Source organism: Coffea arabica, chromosome 2e (assembly GCF_036785885.1).
Source record: "Coffea arabica cultivar ET-39 chromosome 2e, Coffea Arabica ET-39 HiFi, whole genome shotgun sequence".
In the NCBI taxonomy this organism is placed as follows: domain Eukaryota; kingdom Viridiplantae; phylum Streptophyta; class Magnoliopsida; order Gentianales; family Rubiaceae; genus Coffea; species Coffea arabica.
Window position 1 is genome coordinate 75,819,040 of NC_092313.1, and position 25,612 is coordinate 75,844,651.

Sequence of the window (25,612 nt, forward strand, 5' to 3'; positions counted from 1 at the left end):
GCACGTGATGGATTCCAATGAAAAACTAGTCAAAAAATTAGAAAGAAACTAAATTTGATCAATGTAAATCTGTAAGAGACATAAAATTATACTTTTCAAAGTGGGAGATGAAAAAATTTACTTTATAAAATGTGAAAAATCTTTGAACGATTTTCCTACTCTCGTAGTCTCATAAGTCCCAATATCTCACGATCCCCCACCAAAAATCTCGCGTCTTTTCAAGTCTGACTCCTTTTCACACACAACACATAGTAGTTTGTATTTTTTTTTTTCGAAACTATTTGCAGTATTTTGTAAGTAGTAGCAGTAAATAATACACTGTAGATGTCGTTGACTCATCATACTGGATGACGACCATTGCTACCTTATTGACGAAAGAGGACACCTCGCGGCATGCTCTGCCGCTGGCATCTCTCCATAGTCCATCCCCTCTAATTATTCAAATTTTCTTTTTTTTTTTCCCCTTTTTTAAGCTCTTTCCAATTCCTCCTCTCTTACCTTTTTAGCTGCGTACGGAATATTGAGCTGTCTTGAGCAGCTTATAAATAAAAGGAGAAACGTCTCACAAGCCATCTTATCCTGCTGCTAATTGATTTCTTTAATGGTGTAAGAACCAGACAAACTCTGTTAATCTTATCAATCCACTTGTTCCATCATCATCACCTTTGCTCTCTTTCTCTCGTCTGGTACTTACATTCAAGTATTAGATACCAGTAAATCCCTCTACTCCGGCCAGACTCCTCAAGATAGCTTTCTTTTTTGTTATTTTTTCTTTTTCTATCGATCAGTGCTTAGTTTAATGGATATTTGAAGTGCGGAAAACTATTGTTTTAAGTACTTTTCGGGCTTGGATTTTTGGGATTCGAAAAGGGTTCCCTTGATCATAAGTAAGTATATTAAAGAATCGCATTGCTCCAGGCATCTCAAGAAACCCATCCTTTTTCTCTTTCTTAATGCTTGTACGGGATTGAAGGGTCGAAACTAGTGGTTGAAGTACCTTTTTGGCATTGAATTGATGGGATTGTAAATGGGTTCTCTTGAAAGTGGGCTTCAATTGAAGAGAGATCAGCATTTACTTCGGTCTTCATCTACTACAGGGAGGAGCTTTAATCAGAGGCAGCAGGCTGCTAGATCAAGATTTGCAAGATTGTTTTTCTTCAAGAAGTTTGATTATCTAATATGGATTTGTACGGTAGCTGTGTTTCTTTTCTTTCTTGTACTTTTCCAAATGTTCTTGCCCGGCTCAATTATGGAGAAATCTGAGACTTTCTTGAGAGTGAATGACGGAGTTGGTGATGTAGATTTGGCATTGTTGAAAGGGTTTGGTGGATTGGATTTTGGTGAAGATATCAAGTTTGAGCCATCAAAGCTATTGGCCAAGTTTCGGAATGATGCTATACTGGCTAATCGAACTGTTGTTTCAAGGAATCATCTGACATTTGGTTATAGAAAACCCAAGCTTGCTGTGGTGAGAGCTCTTTCTTGTATTGTTTTAACTTCTGAAGAATTTAAGTTATAATCTCAACGTTCTTTACAATAGATTCAATTATTTAGTTAGTTGTTATCAGCTGCAGATCGTTACACACTTTAAGGATTTTCCTGTTTCAAGTGTTTTTTTTTGGGGGGATAAATAGCTCGTTAGTTGTTGCTCCTTCTGTCTTGGGGCCTTCTCTTAGTTGCATAATACTCTTTTCTTATTTTGACTTGTCCACATAGGTCTTTGCCAATCTTTTGGTTGATCCCTATCAAATACAAATGGTTACTATTGCAGCTGTATTGCGGAGAGTAGGATATGAAATTGAGGTAAATATGCTGACTTCGCAAATGAAATGTATAGCATGTTCTGAATTTCATTTCGTCCATGATGCACAGATAACCAGTTTGGTTAATTCATGTAACAAGTTCAGGGTTTAGCTTTCCTGTTGCTTGAATTTCTGAATGTCATTTTATATTATCATTTTGGTTCATCTAAACAATCTGCTCATCTTCTACTTCAAAGCATGGATTTTCCCTGGGAAATTGAGCACCATTTACTACCTTACTCTTGGTACGGTAGCAGCAGAAACTCCTGCATCATGGTTTACTTTGTTTAACTTCAGTTTGTCAGTCACTTTCTAAGCTAGGGGCAGCCTTATGAAATAATAATTTGTTACCCACCGACAGTATGAGACAAATTTAATCTTAACAATTGTAAGTTGTTTTTATTTGGCACGGTCTAACAGAATGATTTGCTAATTGTCCCCAGGACCCAGCTTAGCTGGTAGGGACATTAGCCAGTGACCATGGTCCCTAGTTCGACATTTGCTAATTGCTAATCGCCCATTCTCCCTTGTAAGGTTTTCAATGTCCTCTTGAACCCCAAAAAAAAAAAAAGAATGGTTTGCTAATCTCTCTTGCAAGCTATCTTGGTGTGGCGGAAGATTGGACATGGACTCTACCAGTTTTAACAATAGAAATTTAATTGACTAGAAAGACTGAAAACTTTACCAGTGTAAATTTGAAAGACAAAGACTTCTTACATTTCTTGGCAGTTCTATAATACTAGGTTATGCCTGAGTTTTGCCATCCCTCCAGCCATCTATGGACCAAGCATCAACACGTTAAATTTTCTTCTCTAAAATCACTGTGTAAATTTGTGATAGTCATTATCCTCTCCCAAGGGTGGCTGTTACTAACTTGTAAATGGAGACCAGACTTCAAGAGTTAGGCTGAATAATAAGTTTTTGAAAGCCCTCGGAATGATGGATGGATCCAATACTTGAGTGCTTTTATTTCAGCTCTCAAGCCTGTAAGTTCGTAAAAAAACATGAAAAGCTGTGCTCATTCCCTTTACTGTTGCTTAAATATTCTCTCTAACTGAAACCTGGATTCCATTTTGAGTAGTTATCCACTTGTTATTACCAGTCAACTTTAGACAACAAAAATGCTGACATTGTGCACCTCTACAATCATGCAGAACCCCAATGCTACAGGAGAACCTAAATGGGAATGAGTGCTAGTGTGGTCTTTATGATGAGCAATCCTTTTCAAGACCTTTGAGTTTGAACCTTTTCTCAGAATGCATAACTAATCTCCTGTAGTTGACTGCTTTCCTGGGGCTTAATTCATTATATTTGGCTCTCTTTCCATGCTTATATGACTAATTTCCTTTAGTAGACTGCTTTTTCCTGAAGCTTTATTCATTATATTTGGGCACTTTTTTCCAACAACCTGTCTATTAGCCTGTACAGAGACTGATTCTCTATCACCTTAACCCCATTGCCAACATAGTTCAACAAAATGAGAGCATAAAGTACTTCCATTCCTTATGTTCTCTTTCCTTAAATTTTTCCATCGTCCTTTGCTATTAAGCTTCGGTATGTTATTTGAGAATCTTTCTCAACTAACCTACTACAGAATCCGAATATCAGTTGAGCAACACAACTGCATGTACGGTAGGATGTGAGTGGAAGTTTAGATGCAGGCTTCAACATTTCAATTTTGTCTTGATTTTCCAAGCCCGAATGTGCATTTGAAGCTATCCTAAAAGGACACTCCCCTATACCCACTTGTAGGCTTCAGTATTTCAATTCCATCTTGATTTTCTAAGCCCAAATGCGTGCATTTGAAGCAATCTCAAATGGACCCACTCCCCCTCCCCCCCCCCCCCCCTCCACACACACAAAAAAAAAGAAAAAATTTCGGGCAGGCATTAGTTTTCTTCTTGTTAGATGTCAATTTTAAACTTTCTTCTGAAAAATAAGGAGTGTCTTATTTGAAGCTTTACCTTTTAATCACATGTCTGATGGCCTTACCGGTGTTTGTCTTAAACATTTGCAGGTGTTCTCCCTTGATGATGGTCCTGTACATGCTATTTGGAGAGATTATGGCTTTCCACTCCATGTCATTGAAGTCAATGAGACCATGAAGATAGCTGTTGATTGGTTGAAGTATGCTTGTTATTTCAATTTCTTTGAGATTATGTGAAATTTAAGTGATTATAAGACTTGAGCTGGTGTAAGTTATTTGTTAGGTGATGATTTTCCCTGTGGTTAGTGCAAAAAATACCTTTTATTTTCTGATTTTTACCTTATTTACTACATGGGATGTGGTTTTGATTAGTTGAGGTCAATTTTTTTCATGGCTTTTGTTCAGCTGGCTTGCAGATTCCTTCCTAATAAAGATAAAACAATTCTCCAACTTTGTCAAACACTTGGATGTACTAGTAAATGATGAAATATCGAAATTTCTTTGATTTTGGCTCTGTGTTTGGCTGCAGCTACGATGGGATACTTTTGAACTCTCTTGAATCTTTGGGGATTTTCTCTTGGTAAGCATCATAATCTTGTAAAGCACAAATTCTCAATTTCTATATCTTCTGTTCTCTTTTGTTCTTTTGCTCTGCGGTTGCGTACTTTGCTGGCTGTCACAGATGAAGAATCAATTTCATGATGCTCAAAAATTTACTCTTCAAAGTCCTATAAAGATTTATCAATAATAACATCTGTTGATCAGTAGCTTTGATACACTTTTGGAACTTTTTGATGATTATTACGATTTTGCCGTGGTTCATAAATCGATTGGGATCAGTTGAAAATTGCTATAGACATGTTTTGCAACTTCAATAAGACATAATCTTGAACCTTGTTTGAGCTCCTGCTTGTAGAAATATATGTTATATGTTTGTTATCCTTTACTTTTATGTTTTCTCCAGTCAAGAAAGAAAGCATCCGGTTCTACTGTCGTGTAATTACTTTTAGTGTAGATCCTAGACTAGAAGCTATTTTTGGCATTCCATTAATAGTTGAATCAAATATTTAATGTTTTAGTTGACCTAAGGGTACATAAAGTGCACCTTAGAATCTTGAATCTCATGTATAAGTTTAAATTACAACATTCTGGTTAATTTTCATTTTCTTGCCTCTCCTGATGTTTTTTTTTTTTTTTGAATTTTCATGGGAGATGCATCTTTAAATGCATTTAATTCATGAAACAAAGATACAAATAGACATGATTTATATTTCTTGAATACATCTTGTTCCCCTCGAGTGCTGGCCCATTATTACATCTTATGATTATTCTCAAAGAGAAATGAATGATTTTACTTGTGTCAGCCTAATGCAGGAACCTTTTAAATATGTTCCCCTTATATGGACCATCCATGAACAAACACTTGCTGATCGTTTGAGAAACTATGCTCTTACTGGGCAGAATGAGATTGTTGAAAGTTGGAGAAAAGTCTTCAGCCGTGCGACAGTGGTTGTCTTCCATAACTATGCTCTGCCGGTATTTTTTCTTTGCTTCTTGACTCACCAAACCCCCTGGTCAAATCAAAGTTATCTGTCTTATCTTATATGAACTTGCTAAAGAGACTTGGGAAATGGTTTCTAGTTCTTCCTAAGTATTCGAATCTATATTGCAATTAAAGTTGGGTATAGCCTCCACAAATTTAATTCCAACCCACACAGATTTTAGTAGCTCTTTTTGGAGTAATTTGTGGATTGTGCATATGATTTTGCTGTACAAATGTGTATTGTTGTGCTATCCCTTTGATTTCTTTTCCTTGAGGAATAATTGGAAAATCATGAAGTAAAACAATGATGTTGCTTTCAATTCTTAATCCTAACATTTTTTATCTGATAACCTTGAGTCTACCTTCTTCACTTTTTCTTTCTATGCTTCTGCTCCTAAAGAATACTGAGAGTTGAAATTATCTTGTCTATAGAGATTTTGACTTGTTTAAACTCTGATTGACATTTTAAATGCCATGTTTAAACCATATGTATGGCTAAAGATTAATAGACTTTCCTAAAGGCTAGTTTTCTTATGGATTCATCTTGTAGATGATTTATTCGGCATGTGATGCTGGAAACTACTTCGTCATTCCGGGTACTCCTGAAGAAGCATGGGATGCAGCTAATATGCTTACTGTTGACAAAAGTAACATGCATGTAAAGATCGAAAAGAGGTCCAGTGACTTCAATATTTTGATTGTGGGATGTCAACTTTTGTATAAAGGTCTATGGCTGGAACATGCCCTGGTATTAAAGGCATTACTACCAGTCGTTAAGGAATTTCGCAGTAATAGCAGTATAGATACTCATTTTAAGATCATTTTCGTAGTTGGGGATTCGAATAGCAACTACAGTGCGGTTGTGGAGGTAATGGGCCTGGTATCCCATATTTGTTCTTAGTAATTTTGTAAAGTAAGACAAATTTATCAAGATTATTATTAAAAGTTCGTGATGCTTGTAGTTTCTCTACAAATACATTTTTGATACTGTTTGTTTTACAGACCATTGCTGCAAATTTGACTTACCCAGATGGAATGGTGAAGCACGTGGCATTTGATGAAAATGCAGACAAAATTCTTAGTACAGCTGATCTTGTCATATATGCATCCTTCCGTGATGAGCCATCTTTTCCAAACATATTGCTAAGAGCCATGTGCTTTGAGAAACCAGTAATAGCACCAGATATATTTATCATCAGGAAATATGTAGGCATTCAAACTCTACAATCTATTCAAAGCTTCCATGTCCTGCATTTACATTCTCAACTTATATCATGATTTATGTTGTAAAGCTTCCTTTATTCTTTGATTGGTTCAGCTTACCTAATACTAATCTCATTTGTTCACCATACTGGTTGAATATCCCAGACTAATGGGCTTAGGAAAGGATGTGAGTTCTCATGTTTGCGTGCTTGATGTCTCTGCTGATTTCAAATTATTGAAAGTCATGGTTTTGAAACTTTTTTCAGTGATAAAATTTGCGGCCTTTATCCTTTTCTTTGACAGTAGGGTATGTAATTGGAAGATATGAACTAATGACGTAGATGATTTATGCAGAAATTTAGTTTTTGGGTAGAACATTACTTAGTTTAAATCAAGCGTAATTTTTCCTACTTAATTTACATTTAGTTTAAATCAACATTAATTTTTCCTACTTAATTTACATAATTCAAGCTTAAGAATAAGCTCATATGGAGATCTAAATGCTTTAATGCTACATAAGCTTGTGGAACTGGAAAATTTTCAAAGAAAAATATTGTAGTTCATAAAAGTGGAAGGAAAACTAGAACTTGTTAATCTGTCTGGTATCCTTGAAATTTGAGCCTTTACCAAAAATTTGTTCATTAGAAGTCTCAATGGTAGATTAGGTAAGTGGAGATGTCTTATATGAGGTTATAAATTTCCTTTGATGACTTCTAAAGCTACCTTTATTTCTTGTTAATTCTGTTTTCCTCTGTGTTTACTGCTTGCTGGCTTTTGAAAACTTGTTAGGTTGATGACAGAGTGAATGGCTTTTTGTTTCCAAAAGAGAATATCAGAGTGCTGTCACAAATAGTAATGCAAGTGGTCTCAAATGGGAAATTATCTCTTCTAGCTTTAAATGCTGCTGCGATTGGAAGACAAACTGCAAAGAACCTTATGGTTTCAGAAAGCATTGACGGCTATGTTTCACTATTGGAAAATGTTCTCAAATTTCCATCTGAGGTTGCAAGTGTACAGTCTGTTCTTGAGATACCTTCCAATCTGAAAGCTTCATGGCTATGGCATCCTTTTGAACATATCAGAAATTTAAGTGAGCACAATAAAACAAAGAGGATTAATAGATTCTTAGACAAGTTTGAAAGGCAGTGGAATCATACTCAAAGAGATGGTTCTCTACCTGCAGCTCTGACAGGTGAAAATTTTGTTTACAGTATCTGGGAAGAAGAAAAATCTATTCAGGTTGCTTACATGAGGAAGAGGAGAGAAGACGCTGAGGTAAGCAACATGTTTAACATAGTCTTGCTTTTGCATTTTCTGAAATCTAGCCAGCTACTTCTCGAAGGATCCTTACACCCTTTGGAATTTGATACAGTTAAAGGATAGAACTGATCAACCTCGGGGGACTTGGGAGGATGTATATCGTAATGCTAGAAAGGCTGATCGCATTAAGAATGAATTGCATGAAAGGGATGAAGGAGAGCTTGAAAGGACAGGACAGCCATTAACTATCTATGAACCATATTTTGGGGAAGGAACTTGGCCTTTTCTGCATCGCACTTCACTCTATCGGGGCGTTGGAATGGTAATTTTTTGTGATTACACATTAAAATGACATATTTTTTCCATTTTTTACCGTCTATTTTATTTGAGCTGAAAACTTACTCAATGTTAGTAAATCCCAAGAACATTTTTCTTTTTATTCTTAATTATAGTAACTTCCTGACTTGTGGTTTCTGTCCAAAGTGCAGAATGTTAACTGCATATGCCAATGAGTTCATATGCTCGTGGGATTTAGATTTTTAATCTGTATACAGCCATGTACATTGTCTGCTGTTGTTGTTTTTTTTTTCTTTTGTTTTAATGTTGTTGTTCTAATAAGTGAAAGCTAATTATTGCTAGGAGAATCCTGGTGTGGGTAGAATGGAGGGTGATATTACAGCCTAGTTCACAAAAATTTGTTTCCCTTGTTGGCTAGAAGTTAGTTGATCCAGCTGCATTTGAGAAGTCTTAGGCTTTATTTTAGTTGCCTGATTCTAGAATTACATGCCAGCATAAGGTGTGACTGTCAATTTGTTAATCAGCTTTAGGTTAAATGTTTTAGAACTTGGGAGGTATTGTGAGTAGTATGCTGCCTAATTTGTTATATAATGGACACTAATTTTTCATATCTGATTTGACACATGGAATTGATGATTGTAGTCTACTAGAGGTCGGCGAAGCGGGGCTGATGATGTTGATGCACCTTCTCGGCTTCCTCTTCTACATAACCCGTATTATCGAGATGTGCTTGGTGAATATGGAGCCTATTTTGCAATTGCAAACCGGATTGATCGCCTACATAAAAATGCTTGGATAGGCTTCCAGTCTTGGAGAGTAACTGCAAGGAAGGTACTTTCTTGATTCTGATTCTGTCTTCTTGATGATAGTCCATTTGAATGTCTCATGGTGTCTTATTTCGTCAATCTTTTAGGAAAGGGGTTCATTTGCTTGCTGATGGAACAGTTTTGGATACTAATTCTTCAAAAGTGATCTCTACAGTCCTCTCTGTTTCTTGACGTGCAACTATATCTTAACATGGTGAATGAAATTAATTTGGTTGTTAAAATGTTGAAGAAGTCTGTTCCACTATAGCTGCAATCAGGATTTGATTATATCTTAACATGGTGGATGAAATTTGATTATTCAATATCTGGTAGGCAGCTATAGCTTTCCGAAACTACTCTTATCTTCTTTTCTTTAGATACATGAAATGAAGTTGATTCGATCGCCTTACAGTGCTTCAGTAACTTGTTGGAGCTTGCATCTCAATAATTACAATCTACTCATCTAGTGTCGGACATGCAAAAACCCTTAAATTTCACCGAAATTGATTTCTGTTCTTTGGTTGCATCTTATTTCTGTTACTAAGTTCAAAATTGAATTTGTATATCTTTGTTAGTGTGTTCGGTAATGTATTAATGAAATTCCAAAAACAAAAATAGAAAAGAAAAGAAAATCTGAATTCTGCAGTCAACCTGATTTCCTGTCATTGTTTTCCTATACTATAATGAGTACAATATATGGTCTTTCCATCTTGTGCTTGAGTACTTAGAACAGGCTTCACAGGAATCTCTGTCAAGGACTGCAGAAATTTCACTGTTAGATGCCATCCAAACTCGAAGACATGGTGATGCACTGTACTTTTGGGCTTGCATGGACATGGATCCGAGAAACCCTCTGAAACATGATTTTTGGACATTTTGTGATGCTATAAATGCTGGGAATTGCCGGTAAGGCTGCTTCTTAGTAGCTTCTCTTCCATGAATATATATATATATATATATATATTCACGTTACATAAACACGTGCATATAGACGTGCAAACTGACTACACATAATACATACTACGCACATAGATATTGAAACACGTCAAGTGGTAAGCATCTTAAGTCTATGCAGCCTTTCCTTCTATTTTGTCTTTAAAAATTAAGGTTGATGATTTAGCATAGGGTTAAATCTACATATATAAGGTTGATAATTTTTCTCTTCCACATCCTTTGAACGTCAATTGCTGATTTTATAGCACAAATTGTTCTCTTGAATGCACAAGGCTGGTTTCCAATTACTGGACCTGTATTCTCCAACAAATAGACCCTTATATCATCATAAAGATATGAAGAAAGATAATTTAAGCGTGGAAGGGTCAATAGCCAATCAGTTCCTATTACTAGTTTTAGGACTTTTCTGGCTATTTGAAAGATATAGTATGTAATTGTCATAATGAAAGGAAAAGAAAAATGTTTTATGGGACTTGATGTTCCCTAATACTCCAATAGGACTCATAGCCAATTTTCTTATGTACTTTTGTTCTAGATTCTCTCCATGGACTTGAATTTTCTCTTACTTCTGTACCAATTTGAAGGTTTGCATTCTCTGAGGCTCTAAAGAAGATGTACGGCGTAAAGCATAACTTGAGTTCTCTACCTCCAATGCCTACAGATGGAGATACATGGTCTGTCATGCATAGTTGGATTTTGCCAACTAGGTCCTTTTTGGAGTTTGTTATGTTCTCAAGGTTTGAACAATTATTTTCTATGATTAATATGCACCCAATATTCAATATCTTTCTTATTTTCCATTTTCCTGCTATTCCCTTTCCTGAGTATGGGAATTGATATACCAATGTAATTGCTTTTGTAAATGCAGGATGTTTGTAGATGCGCTTGATGAACAATTTTATGAGGAGCACCATCGAAATGGACATTGTTATTTGAGTTTAACAAAAGTAAGTCTTGCAGTCATTAATTTCCAACCTGCTTGTGATAGGAACTGGTTCGTGCACAACATTATTTCCAACCTAATTTCAGTAGGGCTTGAAATTGAAGCATATACATTAATTTTTTGGTGTACATTGACTTCTGTAACTGTTTGAATTGGGTGACCAGTTGGCGCATCTTCCTTGACGAAACAATGAGTTGGTCATGTGTAGTCAATATTGTCACCAAAGGTTTTATTTTGCCGAAATTGTGCATCAGGACAATTTGGCACATATTTCGTCGAACAAAGACTCGACATTTAAATGGTTTCTAACCATCAAGAAGGGTGAGGGGCAATGAGACCAGATATCCAAATATCTATAAATATCCCAGCACGTATAAGATGCTATCATCTTTCCTTATGCATCAAGAGAAAATAAAGGCTTTTGGGTGATGTACATATGGACCAGGGCAATTTAGATATCATGCCCTGGGGGTATTAAAAAAGGAAAGGAAGGAAGCAAAACCTAGCCCAGGTCTTAAGTAAATCTGCCAACATGTAGAATTACATCTTTTTCATTGGATTTCATTCAATCATTGGTCTTTCCTTTGGGATGAGGTGATTGACCGTTTCTTCACTCTTTCCATCTTGGCAGGACAAACATTGCTATTCACGGGTGCTTGAGTTACTTGTAAATGTTTGGGCCTATCATAGTGCAAGGCGAATGGTTTATGTGAATCCAGAGACCGGCATGATGCAAGAGCTGCACAGGCTTAAGAACCGAAGAGGTCAAATGTGGGTCAAGTGGTTCCAATATAACACTCTCAAGAGCATGGATGAGGACCTAGCTGAGGAGGCAGATTCAGACCACCCAAAAAGACGATGGCTGTGGCCATTGACAGGTGAGGTTTTCTGGCAAGGTGTATATGAAAAGGAGAGGAATCTAAGAAATCGAGAGAAAGAAAAGAGGAGGCAACAAAGTAAGGATAAAATTTCTCGAATTCGGAGAAGGACTCGTCAGAAGACAATAGGAAAATATGTAAAGCCTCCACCAGAAGAAATGGAGAAGTCAAACTCAACAACAATGAAAACCAAGCTCTTAAGGTAGCATTCTCTTAGTGTACTTAGTGTCTGTAAGAGTAGTTTAGTTTGGTATATTACAATTATTTTGCCTCAAAATTCACCCTACCATTGTTTCATTTTTGTTTAGAAAGGGTGCCTAGGTTTCATGTATTTCATTTGAGGTCTTGTATGTATATGGCATCCTTCTGATATTTGCCGCCCAGGTCCTGAAAATGTATACAAATTCATTTGTTTTCGTACTTCCCCCACCTTTTTGGTGTCTTGTCTTCCTGACTTCTTTCTTTGAGACATTGATCAGGGAAGCAGGCACATTTCCTTGTAATCTAACTGGCAACAATGTGCTGAGCATCTGTGAATGATGATATCATTGTAACTTCAGAAGTGATCTATAGAGAGAGTACTTTGTTATAGAAAGCGCGGCGAGTTGAGTACAAAATTGCAATGACAGATAAATATGCTGTTGCTTCTTTGCAGAACGGATGTCTTATGGAGGAATAAATCTCTCATTTATCACTTTTTGTTTGGTTTGTATGTGATTGCATTATCTATCACGGAATCGCAGCATTCCCACTTTTACAGTAAAACAACCGAGCACTTTTCTTCAGTTGCTATTCAATTCATTCCGACATCAGAAAGTTGGTTTTGATGATAACTGGAATGAAATTCCTCGGACAACATATAAGACTGGTTGAATTCCTGAAGTTGGTTTTGATACTTGTATCTCATTTGATCTACCCTTTTCATGGATTCAAATAGGAAAGTTGAGCCATTTTCACCACTATCATAAATTAAAACTTCAAATTCGAAGTCACAATGCACTATGGCTCATCAAACATCGCTGATACTGTCCGTCTTCACGAGCTTCTTCCTTCTTGCCATACCAAAGGGCTCACATGGTGATGAAGAAGGTAGTCTTCTTGAAACTTGCAAAACCAGCCCAGTATGGAATTATAAGGCTCGCGTTTTTGTCTCATTAAAGTTTACGAGTTAGTAGGTGTTAAGGTGCTACTTTCAATTGGCGGCCCTGGAGATGGCTACCATCTTTACTCTGCTGACAATGCCAGGCAAGCTTGAATCAACTTTAAACCACAACACGTACTACGATACCACTAATTACACCAACTATTTGCCACCATTTTACTTCTGAAACTTTATCAAGATGGAGTTTAAAGAAGATACACTAGCAAACTAGTTAAGGGTTGAATCTATTTCGTTTCTCATGTCTCATTCAAATTTTATATTGCTTTTCCATGGCCAGATCAATGGCTGAGTGCCACTCTTCAAAATGTTTACTTTGATTATGTTTGGGGTTCGATTTTACAACGATAAATCTTGTGAGTATTTTGAGAACTGGGAAAATATAAGGAAATTGTAGCGATTGTGGGCGGCAAACATATTCGTCCCCAAGATGTATTTGGGATTGCCTGCATCGCCTCTGTCAGCTGAGAGTGGCTTTGTTGAACCCAATGATCTAAATTTCTTTTCTTCCATCCATCAAAGATTCTGCAGAATATGGGGGTCTGATGCTCTGGTCTAGATATTATGCCCAAGCCTAAGTGCATGTGTTTATGTAGTCGAATGGATCAAATAATGAAGCGAACTCAGCCTAAGTGCCGAGTCTGGGCTCTTTCTTTAGTTTAAGCTTCTTTAACCTCCTACTTTAATTTTTTTAAAAAAAAATTTATTTTGCTTGTCCACCATATGTCCTTCTGTGTACTGCATTTCTCCATGAGATGACATGTAAAAGCAGCTAAAAATACTAAAAGTGGGATAATACAACTGGAATTAGCATCCAGCCATACAGAATTATGGGTAATCATCATCCTGTTGCAAGTTGCAACTCTTCTAGCACCGTTAACAAGGACCTGGTCATTCTTGTGGATATAATATCCCAACTGCAAGAACAGGTGAATACAATTGCAGGTCTTGCCTTTAATACCTTTGGGTTGCTTCAGACTCAGAGGGATGCTCCTCCAGTTAGGTTGTCTACTAATTTTCCAGAACCTCCTGCTACTCCTGCTAGTAATGCAGAGGATGCTACTAATCTTGCTGAGCAGCCAAAGAACACGAGTGCAGGACTTGTCAAGGCTGCCAAGCAGTTTGATTCGTTGGTAGCTGCCCTTCCGGTGGCTGAGGGAGGCAAAGAAGCTCAGCTGAAAAGAATTGCCAAACTTCTGGCTGAAAATGATGTCTTAGGCCAAGAACTACTAAAACAACTGGAAGCTGCGGAAAAGGAATTAAAGCAAGTGCAGGAGTTGTTCAGGCAAGCAACAGACGACTGCTTGAACTTTTAAGAAACCGGATTGAAGGCTAGGCAATTTTTTAGCATAATTTTGATGAGTATGTTGCCGTAATATGTTTGGTAACGTGCTCAAATAGATGCTTTTCGCACTGCAAAATCTCGTCCGAGAAGCCGTTTCCTAGTATCTTGCTGATAATTTTGAGGTTCAGTATATGAAGGAATGGAAGATGGGTTATTTACAGATATTTCAATACGTAATTTCATTGCTTCATAAGCGATTTATTTCAGCTTTTAGATCTTATCCGTTGTCTCTGTTACTTTAATTAAATTTGATATGAGGAACTTAAGGCAATTGCATGCCAAATTTGATAATATTCTTTTTCTTCAATCATGAGCTTAAGGAATATTATCCCAGAATCTTCCTCCTCCTTAACCAGCCCCAACGCGCTGAGTTACTAATTTGTTTCTTAAGGTGTTTCTGTTTCCCATGGCAGTAGAAATTGCAAGTAAAATTACAATTCGATTTCTACTGTGTGTGTGAATTAGAACTAGAATTGAACTGGGAAAAAACTTGCTACTAAGAGAACCTGAAAACTTCAGCACCAGGGAATTGGGTGGTATCATAGTATAGACTTCAAGATTAGTAGAAAAAGCAAAACACAGGCTTTGTTGTACTTGATATATGAACTTTTACACACAATTCAAATACAGTGATTGCCACTCTACTGACTTGGCATGAACCACATCTACATTGCAAGCGGGACAGCTTTCTCATTCAAAGGATCATTATATGGTTTCAAACAAGACGGTCCAGATGTATATCGAGTTGTACATGTCGTCTCATCTTCAATTTCTTTTTCCTAGACAATTTCTTCTCCAGATCTTTGACTCTTCCAGAAAGGTTGGAAATTGCAGTCAATTGCTGTTGTCCTGCTTCAATTAGTTTCTGCATCATCTCCCGCAGCTTGTCATTTTCTTCAACCAGCTTTCTTTCATGTTCTGTGGATCCATTACTCCCAAGAGAAATCTGGCTGGCAGTTGGCGATGATGGAGGAACCTCTCCTTCCTCTGTTTCCTTTGCATCCGGTGGAACAGACATCATCTGATCTACAAGATCTTGTTCCAAAACAGCAGAGTCACAATCCTGCGCAAAGAATTTGTTATCTACCATACCTAATCCAGATGCCTCCACACCAATTCTCTCATCTAGCAGCTTCTGTTCAGTACTTACATCATTCCATGATTTGGTAAGTACCTTAGGAGCATCACACGCTTGAGCTACAGCTATTGCATCTTCGCAACTTGAAGAGTAGTAGTTTTCAGCAACCCCATTTTCCTTTGAAGACTCATTTTCAGTTTCAGCTTCAGTTTCCATGGCAGCAAGCTCCTGCAGAACCTCTTCCTCAGCTTTATAAACTTCTACAGGCTTAGTTGAAGTAGTGAGCTCTTCCCTTTCCATCTCTGCAGAGCACGTGTGCAAGTCATTCATGTAACTACCTAAAACATTGGCATCCATCTCTAGTACAACTTGATCATGCATCTCAGAGATATCCCCCAGTTCAGAAACACAGCTCTTGTCCTCTTCTAGAGCTTGCACTGGAAATTCCTGTGATTTCAAATCCACCTTCTTACAGAGCTCCATGTTGTTGTCCAGATTTTCATGACATGCCAAAGTTACATTAGATTTGGAAGTGACCGTCTTCTTGACCATAGGCTCCTGCCACTGCTCTGCTTGATCCATATTTAGAACCTCCTCATCAGGTACCTCTGCATTAATATCCCTGGTCACGTCATCTTTCACGAATTTGTCATCCTCCTTGTCAAGAATCACGTGCTTTCGGGACTTGTCAACGTCATCATCAGGCACTGCTTGTGGCAACTCTGTTAACTCCTTTAAATGTAAATTATCCTCCATTACCTCTCCATCTTGCAGAGCTTTGTCATCCACTGCTTCGGACAGCAGAAGACTATCGTCTTGTGACATAGTATCAGACTCGAGTACTCCTTTCGGCAACTCTGCTAGTTGCTTGATATTGGGAACCTCATCTGTCACGAAGGCTCCTCCTCCTCCAACCCAAGGATGGTTCACCTCTTCGGAAAAAGGTTGAGGTTGAAACTCAGAGGACCATCTTTCACCGTCATTGCATACCAGATTCAGCGAATCATCTCTAGCCCTATTGTCAGGTAGGCATCCTGTTTCACTTTTTTGTGTTGTATCAATCTTTAATAAATCTGTAATGGGTACCTGCGCACCATTGTTCAAATCCTCCTTATTCATTACCGTCTCTGGGATCTCCAAATTTCTAGTGTCGGATGCAATGTCCAGCACTGGAGGGGCCACACCTTTACAGAGCTCTTCTGGATAAATCTCATGCACATCTTCAGCTTTGGATAGACTACTTTCGAGGAAAGCTTTTTCTGCTTCTTCTCCTTCTTGGAAGCATCGATTATCAATTAATTGCATATCTTCATGAGGCTGAGCACTTGAACTTAGCTTATGTGCACTTTCAGATCTCTCGAGGCTTACATGATCAAGCTTCTCCTGTAGGCTCACAAGTTCTCGCACCACTGATTTCCTAACATCTCTAATGCTTGGGTGCAAGCCCTGAAATAGAAAGATTAAGTGAGTTACTGATTTACAAAATTCAACCACATTAATAACTAATGGACAACCAGGAAACAAGGTGTGAGTAGCAAGGTAAAATGGTGTGAAATGGATGAATCTCCAAGGAGAACTAAAAATTACCTAACCAAAAAGTCTAGACTCGTTCACTTATTCCTACAACTTTTCACAAAGCAATCATGTCAGCATACATTTCTTGACACACATATCCAATGACAGTGCTTATGTAACCATAAAGCTTATTATCTTATCAAGGATTTGCCTCACCCCTTCTGTACCAGCTTAAGGCGGCCTGGGCCCCTTTATACTTGTGCAAAACATGCAGCATTACGAATAAAAATCAGCGCCAATACCTTAAGAAAATGTCAATGAAACTTCAACATATAGACATTTCTGGAAAATGTCCAAGACGTCACAAAATGACATTTAGACAGAAAACCCGATATAAATTGCACAGCAAGCAAATGTTGTAAACCTATTAATATATAACTTGCACAGTTTTTATGCTTACCTGAATTGCATCCAGCTTTAGCAGAAGGTTCATTATAGTCTCTCTAAGCATGGTTCTCAACTTGTCATTTTCCCCAGTATAAGAACACGACTCCAAGGCCTTTATGAGATTGTTCAAAGTAAAAACCTCCTCCTTGATATTGGCAATTTGTTTCAACTTTTTTAATGGTTCCCGTCTACGCACTTCATACCCACGATAAGCTGACTGTATAATAAGAGCTGCTTCAACTTCTGACAACCTAATTTTTGCAAACCCCTTTGGTTCGTCAGCAGAACTCTCATGCACCTTGGAGTTTTCTTTATCCTCATCCGACTGACATATGGAATCAAATGATTTAACCTGTACTGCTCCTAGATCATTTTTGCTCTCAGCTGAACTCTTCAAATCCACCTCACTGGCAGCCACATCAGGGAATAGTTCTTCAGAATTATCATTGGTTTGGTGTACCAGTTCTGCATCATGGGAATTATCTGACAAACTTCTCCCATGAGGATCAGAGATGCTCAAATATTCAGCCGGTTCTTGTCTGTTTTGTCTGTCAGTTACTTCAATCATTTTCACTTTCTGCTTACCTTGCTCCAGCTTCTTGGCTGTTTCTGGCATACTCTTTCCGACTGTCATGTCTTTTTCAGTACTTTCCTTCGTAGTGGATGAGCTAGGTAGCTGAGTGCTGTCCTTAGACAACTTGCGCAATTTCCCTTCGTCACCAGGAGGACTAGGGGACCCTGAACCTCCATTATTTTTATTCTTCTTACGCAAAGGATCGACTCTCAGACAAATAGGAGGTAATTTTGATGACTTCATCGGAGAAGATGACTCGCTTGTAGGAGAAGTTTGAGACGATATTCTTTCATCAGTAACATTCAGATTTTTTGCCAATGAACTTTTTACTTTCTCCTTATTGTTTTCCAGGTTTTTCTTTTCCTCAGTAGGTTCTGCTGACTTGACCGGAACCGTCTTTTGACCACTGTTTTTCTCTGGAGCTTTTGAGCATTCGCGATTATGAATCTCCTTAGTGACATCCGGTTTACTTGCCTTCTCATCAGCATCAGGAATCATCACTGGAGTGACCTCCAACCGGGGTGATACTCCCTCTGCAGATTCTTCACCAAAATTGGTTTTGCCACTGTCCTTCCTTTTCATTTCTTCTGGACTCCAAGGCATCCAGAATAAAGGAAAAGACAATTGACGCTTACTTTCATCTTGATGTTGTTGCTTCCAGGTTGAGTCATTGCCTTGCTTTGCCAATTTAGAGTTTTCCATGTCAAAAGGGAACCATCCATTTAGCCACTTTAGCTGCTGGTCTGAAGGTTTTGATGACTCATCAGCTCTAGCAACACCAGAATACTTTTCCTTCACTTCAGGTTGTGCTTCATTTGCCTTATTAATTGCTTCATTCATCATATAACTTGGTGGAATCCACATAACTGGATATGGATAACTCTTCAAGTCAAAAGGAACCACGGCATTATTTGCCATCTTTTCTATATCAGGATCTTCTTCCTCAATCTTGACATTCTTTCCTGGTGTTGAATTGTGTGTATGATTTGGACAACCGCAGCAACGACTCTCTCCAGGCATCTCACTATGGTACTTATAACGTGGTGGTTCCATTGTATTATTAGGAGGAGGAATGTAGTGAACAGGATAGGACGCTGGAGGTATAGTATAATTGCCATGGCAGTAAAGAGGTGGAGCATGGGCATAAGGAGGCCTCAGAGCACAGTAGGCTGGAAAGTAGTTATGGTCACAGCAGCTATGACATTGTGCAGGATATGGGTACGCATAGTTTCCCCCAGAAAGCCAAGATTGATAGTGTGGAGGACAATTTTCAAAATCTGCTTTCATGTGACCAGGAATAGGCTCAAATCTTGGGTGATGATGATGACTACGATGGGGTGGAGAAGGCATTTGATTCGTCAGATAAGGGTAACAGTCCATGAACGGATAAACAGGATACATACTTATCCAAGAAAAACAACCTGGTCGCCTAGTTCCGAAATCTCTTAATCCCAGAATGAACAACCAGATTTGGTTGCAAATAATGCACTTGGCCCCGATAAACCCTACAAGGTTGGCAGCTCTAATCAGGAATCAATTAAGAAGAAGAAGCAAAGACAGAAAGTGCTTCCAGAAAAGAAATGTAAGACAGCGCCATTACATATCAACTGACGCAAACTTAAAATGAAACAAGATCAGTCTACCAAAGAGACAGAAGGTTTACTCCTTAAAAAAACTGAAAAATAAAGCTGCGAGGCCTCAAGGGTAAAGCCACTACTTAAAGCATCAATCAAGTCAAGCAGAAATAATCAAATATCCTGTTCTGTAATTATCACTTACTTCATCCCTCTGTCAAGTATTTAGTGAACATACGGTGACTACATAATTCAAGATATGGGTACAACAACTGTATCTTGAAAGTCTGTGTTCCGTCAATAGCAAGCTGTGAACTGTTGTAAATCTTCTCTGGTCTAAAAGGGTTTAATTAGGTGTATAGTAGAGGCCATATCTAAAATAATGGGGAATGCCACTTCCATCAGCAAACAATAAGACGTTGTAATCCAAGTAAGATCAACATTAAATGCTTCATATAACAAAACATACTAAATTCGATACCACTAATCACAGGTCTGCAACTAGTATTCTTTGTTCCCTACTTAATGCTGATCACCAAGAACGTGAAAATTAATCTAGAGCTAGAAGAACTAAAGTAAAAACACCAGAAAAAAAATCCGAAACCCAGGTGACAAAAGATTTTAAACTTGAAAAGAAAATAATCGGGTTCAGAAAGTTCTAGACTGAAAACAACCGCAGCGCCCCGTGCGGCCAAATGTCATTGTTTTACAAAAGCAAGGCAGCAGCAACGCAGCAGGTAAAGAATTTGCTTATACTAGCAATGGATTCACAAGCATTTCTGCAGAAGCCTATTTCAATGCCAACCAAGAACAGGGAAATATCAATAACTAGAACCCACTACCAGAAACTACCAAATTCAAACAAGATGCATTTCATATACTAAAGATATGACAGAGGCTTTGGAAATGGCACTTACAATTTTTAGACGAAAATACAGAAGAAAAAGACACTCTCCAAAGGGAGCAGATCGATCCACCAGCCCAATAAGAAACGATAATTAAAGCTTAGAGAGCGGAGATCTCTTGATGAACGCTTATCAGTCTAGTCTTTTGAGTGGATAGTGTCTTTAAATTCCATGAGTATTTATAGTCCCAACGATTTAGGTAAGACTTGAAAAACTAAAATTCTACGGCTTTCGAGAGGTTTCGCGCGTTTCCTCAACGGTTGGCTTTGTCGGAACTTCCGGATGTTTCTCTGCCACGTGTTTTAATAGATGCATGGTCAAGGGACAGGAGTAATGATCGGATGTGGGAGAGCTTAGACCAGCTTAGTCATGTACCTGAGGTTGACCTTCATTCATCTAGGGATAGCTTAATAATGACAGATGATTTTTTTTTCCCTAAATTTGTGACACAAAGCAAATTTATTTTGTAGTGACACAGATTTGAATTTATTAGAAAATTTTTTTTAATAGATGCTTCGACCCAGATTATCGAAGTATAGACTCATATTATTTTTCCTGGGGAATTTTTTTTAACGGACGACTAGATTGGATTATTCATGAATCAGATCCATGATATAAATTCATAGATAGATCCCTTTGAATCCGCTCACGGATAGTTAAGGCAAGAATACATGTTTTCTCGAATTTTTTGCTTTTGCATGTAGTTTGTCATCTCAGTTGAAGACTTATTATTTATAAATAAAAATAGGACCAAACGACGTGCATGGACTAATTTTTTGTGTCTAATTAACTTTTTTTGTGTAAGTAAAAATATAATAGAATTGGTAGAAAGAATGAGAAAAAGTAACAGAATTGAAGGCTGTCAATAGCCTGACTGAAAAAAAATTTGTTTTGTTGGCGCCGCCACAAATTCTTTAAAAAAAAAAAAAAAAAACTGGTTTTGGCGACTGACAGAATTTACATAGTCGCCAATGCGGTGACTTTAAGTAGGGATAATCCACAAACACTCTTTATTTTGTGACAAATTTTTTTTGCGGTGTCACTTGAAGAAATTTTGCCTATGCTGCATGGAATATTTTGTGCAAAATGACATTTCATCAAGAAAAAATCATTCAAAACATCCCTCATATTTTACAAAACGACTTTTTTTGTCCCTCGCTTTTAAAAATGTAATTTTACGTCTCTTACAAATTCACATTAATCAAATTTGATCCATATTTGGGTTTTTGACTAGTTTTTTGCCGAAATTCACCATGTGCCGTGCACGTGATCATTTTTAAGGGGGCAAAATTATCAAATTACATTTACATAATTTGATCCATAGTACCTCACATTTCACAAAATGAATTTTTTTTGTCCATCGTATTTCATAAAATGAATTTTTTTATCCCTCATATTTTACAAAATAAAAAATTTCATTTCTTATTGATCGTGTGTACAAATAGCTTTTTCTTGTTTTTGAAAATCCATATACATGTTTATTTGGTTTCATCTGAACAGTATAATAACAAGTAATATATCTCTACTTGATTTCACTTGAACAAGTTAATTGTAGTTGTAGGTGAATTAAATAGAGATATATTATATGTTATTCATACTGTTCAGGTGAAATCAAATAAATATATACATGAGTTTAGAAAAAAAATTACTCGTACATAAATGAAAAATTTATTTTGTGTCATGCGAGTGAATATGCTTTTTCTCATTTTATGAAAACTCATATAAATATCTATTTGATTTCACCTGAATAATACAAATAGCATGTAATATATCTCTATTTGATTTCATTTGAATAAACTGGTTGGGTGGTACAGAAGAGATAATGTAAGTGAAAGGTTTCAGGTTACACTAAAAAAATAAAAATATATTATATGCTATTCGTACTGTTCAAGTGAAATTAAATAGATATATACATGGATTTAAAAAATGCTATTCATACACATGATTAATGAAGAATGAAAAAATTCATTTTATGAAATGTGAGAGATAAAAAATTCATTTTGTGAAAATGTGAAAAATTATGAATCGAATTATGTAAAATTTGATTTGAGAAATTTGCCCCTAAAAAATGATCACATATTAGGCACATAGAGGATTTTGACAAAAAAAATAGTTTAAAATTTAGGTAGGGATCAAATTTAACTAATGCAAATTTATAAGGGATATAAAATTATACTTTTAAAAATGAGGAACGAAAAAAATTATTTTATAAAATATGAGGGCCGTTTTGATTTGAACGATTTTTCCTTTCACCAAATCTTATATTCCTAGTTTCCTACACACACTAGGCCCATGTGACGGACAAGGAGCCCGTCAAGAGGCATACTGTATCATACGGGCCGCTAATAAGCCCACAAGAGCCTATCATGGGAAACCCGATTACGCAACTGGTATGGAGTAATATATTCCCAACGCGGCGCGACCGCCTCTTTCCGAATGTGGCAGAGGAGCGGTCTTCATCTTCACCGTCCTAAAATTGTCAAATATTGGAAGGGTTTATACAAGGGTTTTAGTTAATTTCCAGGTTCCGTAGGTGAAGAATTTGGATTCCATACATCCTCTGCTACTTAATTGTTCCCTTGTACAATCAATCCCCGATCGAAAGCACAATGGGTAAAGCCAAAAAAGCTCCTAAATTCGCAGTAATGAAGAAAATGGTCACTTCCAAAGCCATTAAACAGTATGGCCCCTCTTCTCTTCTTGTTCCCACCTGTTAGTTCATTAATTTATACACTCTTCATTGTGTTGATTTTTTTTTTCCTTGGGGTACTTTCAGGCATAAAGAGGAGGTTTTGAATCCTAACAAAAAAGATTTAACTAAAGAGAAGCTCCCTAGAAACGTGTATGTTACTAATCACTGTATTCTTGTATTGTTCTACATGAATTTGTCTGTAACTCGTGAAGTGTTTTATTCACATAATTCTGTGCCTTTTGTCTTTTTTCCCTCCTAACTGATTTCAGGCCAAATGTATCGTCTGCACTTTTCTTCAAGCACAATACTGCTTTGGGTCCGCCATATATGATATTGGTTGATACTAACTTTATCAACTTCTCTATTCAAAATAAGGTGTGCTCTTGTAAATTAGTTGCTTGGTGTTTTCATTTATCCTTCTGAACTTGTCTACCCCTTTTTCTCATGGTTTTTTGAATGATCAGACACAGACTAGTGAGTAAGGCTTTTTCTTCTTCCTAGTCTTAGAATGGAGTTTAATTCTAATTGTCCCCAACCCCATGCCTACTTCTTCCTTCCCGTTTCTAACCTTTGGAAAGTTATCATCATTAGGATGTGGTTGAATCAGATAGATGAAACTCAAGTAGCTGGTTGTTGTGGAACCTTATTCCCTTCTCTCCTTTGAGACCTTCTATACTAGTCATAATTGGTTGCTAAATCGGCACAATGTGTACCAGACGTTTCAAAATTTGTCTTTAGAAATAGGTCAATTTTCTGCCACATTTTGATCCACATTCTTTGGTTTTCATTCTTATTGGAAGATGATTACTCTTTCTGGCTTTATTTTGTCATATCAGAAGAGATACGATCATCTCCCTTTTTTGACGACATATCAAGTTGACGACATATCAAGATGATTACTTTTTCTGGCTTTATTTTGTCATATCAGAAGAGATACGATCATCTCCTTTTTTTGACGACATATCAAGTAGGATACTGACTTTTGTCTATGTTTTGAAACTTTGTTTGTAGTTGGATTTGCAGAAAGGAATGATGGATTGCTTGTATGCAAAATGTAAGTCGAAGTAAATTACTGCCGCTTCAGCCATTTTGCCGTTTTATTAAGTTGGTTGGATCTGTGCTGCACATCTATGACTGCTCTCTTATGCCATATGTTGTATCAATTACTAGCCACAACTCATCCTGCTTATGATTTTGCTTGTTTACCTTTGTACAGGTACTCCTTGTGTCACAGACTGTGTAATGGCTGAGCTTGAGAAATTGGGTCAAAAATATCGGGTCGCTTTAAGGTATAGTTCTTCCTTTTTTAGTTTTTACTGGACTTACGTTCTGATAACTTTCTCTGTTCTTTTGTTGTTTGAATAGGCTGAAAGGGAACAAAAAGTCATTACATATGTTTTTGGGCAAGAACGTCATAGATTGTAGTACAACTTATATGGTTTTCACGAAAGGAAGTCTTAAATGAATAATACCATTTATTTTGTGTAATCTGGTTTAATGCAAGTTGTATAGTCCCGATAGTCTGTTTGCCACTACAGTAAGGGTAATAATTAGGTCCTTGCTGATTTTGTAAAGGTAACAGAAGAGTATGCAAACTTTCTAAGTAAGATATGCTCACTTTGAGATTCCTGCTTGTTTTATGCATAATTAGATTTTCATACTTCAGCACCTGTTCTTTTTTCCTTTTCCCTTTAACCAGAATTGCTAAGGATGCTCGATTTGAAAGGCTGCCATGTACACATAAAGGAACCTATGCTGATGATTGCATCGTAGACAGGGTCACCCAGGTATCTTCTGGATATATGTTGCATTTTGTCATTTATGGAGCTTCCCAAGTAAGAATAGTCTGATTTTTTTTTTTTAATTTCCTCAAAAAAATTTTGTCGCACAATGAATAACTTCCTAAGCATAGATTTATCTCCAAAATGGTCATGCTGTCTGATACGTACTTCGTGTAAGTGGAATATTGTGCATAATCTGGCGATTAAGCTGTTGGCTTATTTCTCATTGTTCTTGGTTATAAATTCTCTTAATAACAGCACAAGTGTTACATTGTTGCAACATGTGATCGAGATTTAAAGCGAAGGATACGAAAGGTGTGATACGCCTGATCATTCAATTTCAATTCATTTTTGTACATTTCATAATTGGAATGTGACTGATGGATTTGGTTTACAAGTAGGTCCCTGGTGTTCCGATCATGTATATTACACAGCACAAGTACTCCATTGAACGGCTGCCTGAAGCTACAATTGGTGGAGGTAAGCTAATTATATTGCTGAAATTAGTCCCAGGCTAATTATAATTTGTTTTTTGTGATTGCCTTCTGTCCTAATATTTGAATCTGTTGAATGGCAATGCAGCTCCACGAATTTGATGCAACAGTTGAGTTAATTGGAACTTGCTCCCAGAATGTGGAGTTTCTCGTCCATGGCATTGGGACAAGGTTCTGTTGAAGTCATTCTGTAATCTCTCTCTGAGGTGGTCCTGTTTGTGGCTGATCCAAGTTATTTATGTCGCCTGTCAGAACTTTTGTAAATGTTTCTCCTTTTATGTTGCTTAATTTACTTTTGAAATGTTGTTTTTAGGTTTCCATGTACTTGCAAAACAAATTTTATATCAGTGATGCAAGGATATTTGAGGAGCGAACTTGAAGAACAGCTACGGTGATGTTAACAATAACGTAGCTTCTATAGCTTAAATTCCATAC

The 25,612-nt window shown here is 37.1% G+C and overlaps 4 protein-coding genes across 8 annotated transcripts; 3 read left to right on the plus strand and 1 right to left on the minus strand.

Annotated features, from left to right (window-relative positions):
• Positions 1-459: 459 nt before the first annotated feature.
• LOC113733257 (uncharacterized) lies at positions 460-12,208 on the plus strand. Of its 4 annotated transcripts, XM_072081229.1 has the most exons (15): positions 1,441-1,468; positions 1,717-1,803; positions 2,957-3,039; positions 3,820-3,929; positions 4,259-4,309; positions 5,094-5,265; positions 5,823-6,140; positions 6,275-6,478; positions 7,265-7,750; positions 7,848-8,057; positions 8,675-8,863; positions 9,572-9,744; positions 10,377-10,529; positions 10,661-10,739; positions 11,367-12,208. In XM_072081229.1, exons 4-15 carry the CDS (start codon positions 3,904-3,906, stop codon positions 11,817-11,819), a joined length of 2,514 nt encoding a protein of 837 aa, XP_071937330.1. In that variant the 5' UTR covers positions 1,441-1,468; positions 1,717-1,803; positions 2,957-3,039; positions 3,820-3,903; the 3' UTR covers positions 11,820-12,208. The 4 variants fall into 4 exon arrangements, with proteins under 4 accessions (XP_027115331.1, XP_027115332.1, XP_071937330.1 ...); XM_027259530.2 differs by lacking the exon at positions 2,957-3,039 and having other exon boundaries at positions 460-1,468; XM_027259531.2 differs by lacking the exon at positions 2,957-3,039 and having other exon boundaries at positions 461-1,468; positions 9,581-9,744.
• Positions 12,209-13,127: 919 nt separating this feature from the next.
• LOC113729676 (mediator of RNA polymerase II transcription subunit 21-like) lies at positions 13,128-14,281 on the plus strand. Its single transcript, XM_027253931.2, has one exon. It carries the CDS (start codon positions 13,603-13,605, stop codon positions 14,086-14,088), a length of 486 nt encoding a protein of 161 aa, XP_027109732.1. The 5' UTR covers positions 13,128-13,602; the 3' UTR covers positions 14,089-14,281.
• Positions 14,282-14,631: 350 nt separating this feature from the next.
• On the minus strand, positions 14,632-20,471 carry LOC113733258 (uncharacterized). The gene is made up of 3 exons (XM_027259532.2): positions 20,223-20,471; positions 17,171-19,236; positions 14,632-16,641 (listed from the first exon to the last, which is right to left on the minus strand). The coding sequence occupies exons 2-3, from the start codon at positions 19,130-19,132 to the stop codon at positions 14,833-14,835; spliced, it is 3,771 nt and encodes a 1,256-aa protein (XP_027115333.1). The 5' UTR covers positions 19,133-19,236; positions 20,223-20,471; the 3' UTR covers positions 14,632-14,832.
• Positions 20,472-22,587: 2,116 nt separating this feature from the next.
• Positions 22,588-25,551, plus strand: LOC113733259 (uncharacterized). Of its 2 annotated transcripts, XR_003458989.2 has the most exons (10): positions 22,645-22,890; positions 22,987-23,052; positions 23,172-23,277; positions 23,914-23,956; positions 24,119-24,191; positions 24,602-24,689; positions 24,942-24,998; positions 25,085-25,163; positions 25,266-25,383; positions 25,491-25,551. XR_003458989.2 is itself a non-coding variant. In XM_027259533.2 (9 exons), the coding sequence occupies exons 1-9, from the start codon at positions 22,820-22,822 to the stop codon at positions 25,277-25,279; spliced, it is 597 nt and encodes a 198-aa protein (XP_027115334.1). In that variant the 5' UTR covers positions 22,588-22,819; the 3' UTR covers positions 25,280-25,551. The 2 variants fall into 2 exon arrangements, 1 of the variants encoding a protein (XP_027115334.1); XM_027259533.2 differs by having other exon boundaries at positions 22,588-22,890; positions 25,266-25,551.
• Positions 25,552-25,612: the final 61 nt, after the last annotated feature.